Genomic DNA, 6,000 nt, shown 5'->3' with positions numbered 1-6,000 from the left:
TGGTGACAGTAGCAACGTCCGCCACGTGAACAGGTCAGAGGTTCCAATAGCCGCAGGCAGAACAGTTGAAACCTGCGAGCAAGCAGCAACGACCAGGTGCGACTGCGAAACAGGCAAGAGTTAATCATGCCAGGTCCAGTCACTCAGGCATGGTCCTCAGGGCTCAGATCCCCCAGAGAAGCAAAGAAAGAAGAGAGGATTAGAGAGAGCATACTTTAAATTCAAACACAGGACACTGGAAGAAATGACTCCAATAAACAGGACTGACCCCCGGGACACATAAAAACTACTGCAGGCATACAATAATAATAGTCCTTCTCATAGTGGGAGCGTGGATTATAATAGTCTTCCGTCTCAATAGTCGAGCAGCCTGGATTAAATAGTCTTCCGTTCATCAGTGGAGGTGGATTCTAATAGTCTTCCGTTCTTCATAGTGGCGAAGGTGCGATTCTAATAGTCTTCCGTTATGCCTACATAGTGGACAGAGGCGCGATTCTAATAGTCTTCCGTCTCATAAGTGGGAGCTGGATTAAACAGAATAGTCTTCCGTCTCATAGTGGGAGTCTAGCGAATTATAATAGTCTTTAACCTTCTCTATAGTGGCCGAAAGCTGCGATTAAACAATTAGGTCTTCCGTCTCAATAGTAGGAGGTGATTTATAATAGTCTCTCCTTCTCATCAGTGGGAGCTGGCACTTAAAATAAAGTCTTCCTGTCCTCATAGGGGGAGGTGGATTTAAAAGAGTCATTCCGCTCAATTCTCATAGTGAGGAGCTGGATGTATAATAGTCTTCCAATATCTCATAGTGGAGCCTAATTATAATAGTCTTCCTCCTCATCAGTGGGGAGGCTGGATGTATACATAGCTCTTCCCGCTCTCATAGTGGGAGTGATTATAATCAGTCTTCCTCCTCCAATAGCCGCGGAGCACTGAATATATATAATAGTTCTTCCGTCTCTCAAGTGGAGAGCTGGGATTAGATAATAGTCTTCCCTCCTTCATGAGTCGAAGGTGGCATTATACAATAGTCTTCCTCATAGCTGCGAGGGAATTATGATTATAATAGTATTCCTTCTCATACGTGGAGCTGCGATTCATAACCTAGTCTTCCATCACTAGTGGAGCTGGAATATAATAGTCTTCCGTCTCATAGTGCGAGGTGGCATTATAATAGTTCTCCGTCTCATAGTGGGCAGCTAGCATCTATAATAGTCTTCCTTCTCATAGTGGGAAGCTGGTATAATAAGTCTTCCCTCCTCATAGTGGGAGCTTGGATTATCAATAGTCTTCCTCCTCATAGAGCGGAGCTGCGATTATAATAGTTATCCGTATCTCATCAGTGGGAAAGTCTGGCATTATAATAGGTCTTCCTCCTCATAGTGGGAGGTGGATTGAATAATAGGGTCTTGCCTACCTCATAGTGTAGCTGGATTATAATAGTCTTCCCTTCGCATAAAGGTGGGAAATGTGATTATAATAGTCTTCCGTCTCATAGTGCGCAGCGGGAATTATAATAGTCTTCGTCTCATACGTGGGACGGCTGGATTTATAATAGTCTAACTTCCTCACTACATAGTGGAGGAGCGAATCATATAATAGCTCTTCCATCTCATAAGTGGGAGCTGGATTCAATAATAAGTCTTCCTTCTCATAATGGGAGCTGGATTATAATAGTCCTTCCTCCTCATAGTTGGGAGCTGGCATTATAATAGTCTTCCTCCTCATATGTGCGAGCCTGGATTATAATTAGTCTTCCGTCTACAAGTAGGAGCTGGATTATAAATAGTCTTCCTCCTCACATAAGTGGCGAGCGGATTTATAATTAGTCTTCCTCCTCCGATAGTGGGGAGCCTGGATCATATAATAGTCTTCCGTCCTCCCATAGTGGGAAGCTGGATTATCCAATAGTTACTTCCCGTCTCATAGGGAGCAGCGATTATAATAGTCTTCCTTCCTCATAGTGGGAGCTGGATTATAATAGTACTTCCAGCTCTCAGTAGTGGGCAGCTGGCATATAATAGTCGTCCCTTCCTCATAGTGGCGAGGTGGATCTATAATAGTCTTCCTCCACATAGTGGGACGCTGGGCATTATAATAGTCTCTTCCTTCTCATAGTGGGAGGATGGATTAATCAAATAGTCTTCCCCGATCTCATAGGGAGCTGAAATTATAATAGTCTTCCTACCTCATAAAGTTGGGGAGCAGGATTATAAATAGTCTTCCTACCTCCATAGATGCAGCTGTATTAATAATAGATCTTCCTATCTCATAGTGGGAGCTGGCATCCTATAAATATCTTCCTTCTTCCATAGTGGAGCCTGGATCTATAATAGACTTCCGTCTCATAGTGGGAGCTGAGACTTATAATAGTCTTCCGTCTCATAGCTGGGAGCTAGGATTATCAATAGTCTTCCACTTCTCATAAGTGGGAAGCTGGATTATAATAGTCTTCTCATAGTGGGGAGGGGATTATAATAGTCTTCCTCTCTCATAGTGGGAGCTGGATATATAATAGTCTTCCTTCTCATAGTGGAGCTGGCGATTATTAAATAGTCTTCCAGTCTCATAGTCGGCGAGTGGATAATATAATAGTCTTCCTTCCTCATAGTGGAGCTCGGATTATAAAATAGTCTTCCTTCTCATAGTGGGGAGCTGATATTATAATAGTCTTCCGTCTCAGCTGGGAGCTGGATTATAATAGTCTTCCTCGCTTCATAGTGAGCAAGTGCAGATCTATAAAATAGTCTTCCTACCTCAAAGTGGGAGGCTGGATTATAATAGTCTTCCTCCATTCATAGTGGGAAGCTGGCATTAATAATAGTCTTCCTCCTCCATAGTGGCGAGCTGAAGATCTATAATAGTCTTCCTCTCATAGTGGAGCTGTATTATAATAGGCTTCCGCCTCTCATCAATGGGAGCTGGATTATAAATAGTCTTCCGTCTCATAGTGGGAGCTGGATTAATAATAGTCTTCCTCCTCATAGTGCGGAGCTGTAATAAGAGTCTTCACGTCTGTCACTCTAATACAGCCAATATCATATTACAACAGACCACATTCAACATCCCCAATTACCACACCCTCAAACAACTTCATTATTTCACTAATCTTTACTAGGGGAGCTGGCATTTCATAATACGTCTTCCGATCTCATAAGTGGGAGCTGGGACTTATAATAGCCTTCCTCCCACATCCCATCAAGTGGGAAGCCTGGATTATAATACGTCCTTCCTCCTCATAGGGAGCTGGATATAATAGTCTTCCTTCTGTTCATAAGTGGGAGCTGGGATTTATAACTAGTCTTCCTCTCAGAGTGGCGAGCTGATTAAAACATAGTCTTCCTCCTCATAGTGGGAGCGTGAATAAATAGCTTCGTCCACTCACCATAGGGGAGCTGCATCTAGAATAGTCTCCTCAGTAGTGCGGAGCCCTGCGAATTATAATAGTCTTCCCATCTCTCTCCTGGGGGGTCGTTTTAATTTGATATTATAATCCAGCTCCCACTATGAGAAGGAATAGTTTAACGGTTAGGTAAGGGTTAGGTAAGGGGTATGGTTAGGTAAGGGTTAGGTAAGGGGTATGGTTAGGTAAGGGGTAGGGTAAGGAGTAGGGTTAGGTGTTAAGAGCAGTAACTGACCTGTCCTCTGAAGACCGTGGTGAGGAGTGTTTGGGGGACACATTCCTCCTCTCCTTCCCCTCCAGCAGCACTTCTCCCTGGGGAAAGAGTCCCTCCATCAGGTCCATGGTGGTCCTCCTCCAGCTCTTGTCCAAGATGTCAGCTAGGGACCGGTCCTTATTCATGATGTCTCTGGCCAGCTGCTCTCTCTTCACATCCTCCTCAGAGTGGGGGAGAGGGACGGGAGGGAACACACAGTTACCGCTGGGGGGGTCTGGGTCCGAGGTGGTCTGCCGGCTGGGTGGGGATGTGGCCAGGACTGCCATTTGGCTGTTGTGGACCCTGAGAGGACCCATGTGTGTGTCTCTGTGTTGCTCCAGGTCCATCTCATGGGTTGGGGTTTGGTAAAGGGGTGGGGATGTAGGCAGTTCTGGGGCTGGATAGCTGGGTGGAGCCAGTGTCTTCTCTATCTCTGGCCCCTGGTCCCTCTGCCGGCTGTAGGCACAGAACAGAGAGTAGGACTGTTCCGGGGCCCCTGAGGTCCCCAGGCTGCTGAGGGGGACCAGRCCGGGCCCCTGGGCTTCTTCCACTGTGGAGTGACTGTGACGCAGCAGGTACTGTCGACTCTCCTTCTCCTTCTCGCTCTCTGAGTGAACAATCTTTATAGGAACCTTCCTCACACTGGTTGGCTCCATCACATTCTCCATCCTAGAATCATCACAGACACACAGATGGAGAAGGGGGGGGAGAACCCAGAGAGAACACTCAGACCGTGGAACAGGATGCCCCAAAAAGTCCAAAAGCTGTTAGAACAAATGTTCCTCAGAGAGGAGCTGAACTACAGTCATTCTACCATCCAGTGGCTGATTGTCACATGACTCTGTGCCCAACATCCTGGCAACGCTGAGGCGCTCTGGTGCTCCTCCCCTCACCCCTAACCCAGCAAGGCTGGAATGTCCGGTACGCCACAGAGCTCTCTTCTCTACAGATGATATCAATTATGTTTCAACTCAGAGCTGCAACAAACGGCCTCTGTAACAGGTCACGTCGGTCTGCTCTGGAAAGGCATCAGATCTGGCCTGTTGAACTATTCTGCTACTGCGTTGGAAGAGTTATTCACATGGTAATGCTGCTGGATGGAGACAATCAATAAGAGCCTTTGTACAGAGAGACTGAGGAGAAGAGGAGCAGACCAGACACTAAAGACTACTACCGACTACTGAGAAGAGGAGCAGACCAGATACTAAAGACTACTACCGACTACTGAGAAGAGGAGCAGACCAGTCACTACAGACTACTACAGACTACTACCGACTACTACAGACTACTACAGACTGCTGAGGAGAAGAGGAGCAGACCAGACACTAAAGACTACTACCGACTACTGAGAAGAGGAGCAGACCAGTCACTACAGACTACTACCGACTACTACAGACTACTACAGACTACTACAGACTACTACCGACTGCTGAGGAGAAGAGGAGCAGACCAGTCACTACAGACTCCTACAGCTACAATGGATAACAAAATAGATAACTCTAATGTCTATCTATCATAGTTCCAACTAGATCAGAGTAACTTCTAATAGATTTATTATACACAATTTAAAACACAAAATTAAATAGCAAATATTATATACACAAAAAACAAACAAAACACATGTATCAATATAAAAATCCCTTTCTCCTAAACTGACCCAGAGACAACAACACATCCAAATGAAACGTTACTTGGAGATTATTCCACATTTATTTGTATTTATTTTACCTTTATTTAACGAGGCAAGTCAGTTAAGAACAAATTCTTATTTCCAATGACAGCCTAGGAACAGTGGGTTAACTGCCTYGTTCAGGGGCAGAACRACAGATTTGTACCTTRTCAGCTCGGGGATTCGAACTTGCAACCTTTCAGGTAATAGYACAACACTCTAACCACTAGGCTACCCTGCCGCACATGACARGGGTCTGGTAGGAAAAGGCAGATTTACCCAACTCTGTGGATACACGTGGAGTCTCCATCATTAACCAACTCTGTGGATACACGTGGAGTCTCCATCATTAACCAACTCTGTGGACACACGTGGAGTCTCCATCATTTAACCAATCTGTGGATACACGTGGAGTTCCATATTAAGCAACTTGTGGATACACAGTGGAGTCTCCATCATTAACCAACTCTGTGATACACGTGGAGTACTCCATCATTAACCAACTCTGTGGATACACGTGGAGTTCCATCATTAACCAACTCTGTGGATACACGTGGAGTCTCATCATCTTAAACACTCTGTGGATACACGTGGAAGTTCCATATCATTAACTTAACTGTGGATACACGTGGAGTCCCCATCATTAACCAACCCTGTGGATCACGTGGAGTCCACGTG

The 6,000-nt window shown here is 45.3% G+C and overlaps 1 protein-coding gene across 1 annotated transcript in view; it reads right to left on the bottom strand.

Moving 5' to 3' along the window:
• Nucleotides 1-3,595: 3,595 nt before the first annotated feature.
• LOC112073940 (protein Shroom2) overlaps nucleotides 3,596-6,000 on the bottom strand; it is a 37,005-nt gene continuing 34,600 nt past the window's right edge. The window contains exon 4 of the mRNA XM_024141176.2: nucleotides 3,596-4,322. Within this exon, the coding sequence (XP_023996944.2) occupies nucleotides 3,611-4,322 (712 nt within the window). The 3' untranslated portion in view covers nucleotides 3,596-3,610. The remainder of the gene's footprint in view (nucleotides 4,323-6,000) is intronic.

Source organism: Salvelinus sp. IW2-2015, unplaced genomic scaffold (genome assembly GCF_002910315.2).
Source record: "Salvelinus sp. IW2-2015 unplaced genomic scaffold, ASM291031v2 Un_scaffold2431, whole genome shotgun sequence".
NCBI lineage: Eukaryota > Metazoa > Chordata > Actinopteri > Salmoniformes > Salmonidae > Salvelinus > Salvelinus sp. IW2-2015.
The sequence above is the reverse complement of the archived record's forward strand: the minus strand, read 5'-3'. Positions and strand labels throughout refer to the sequence as shown.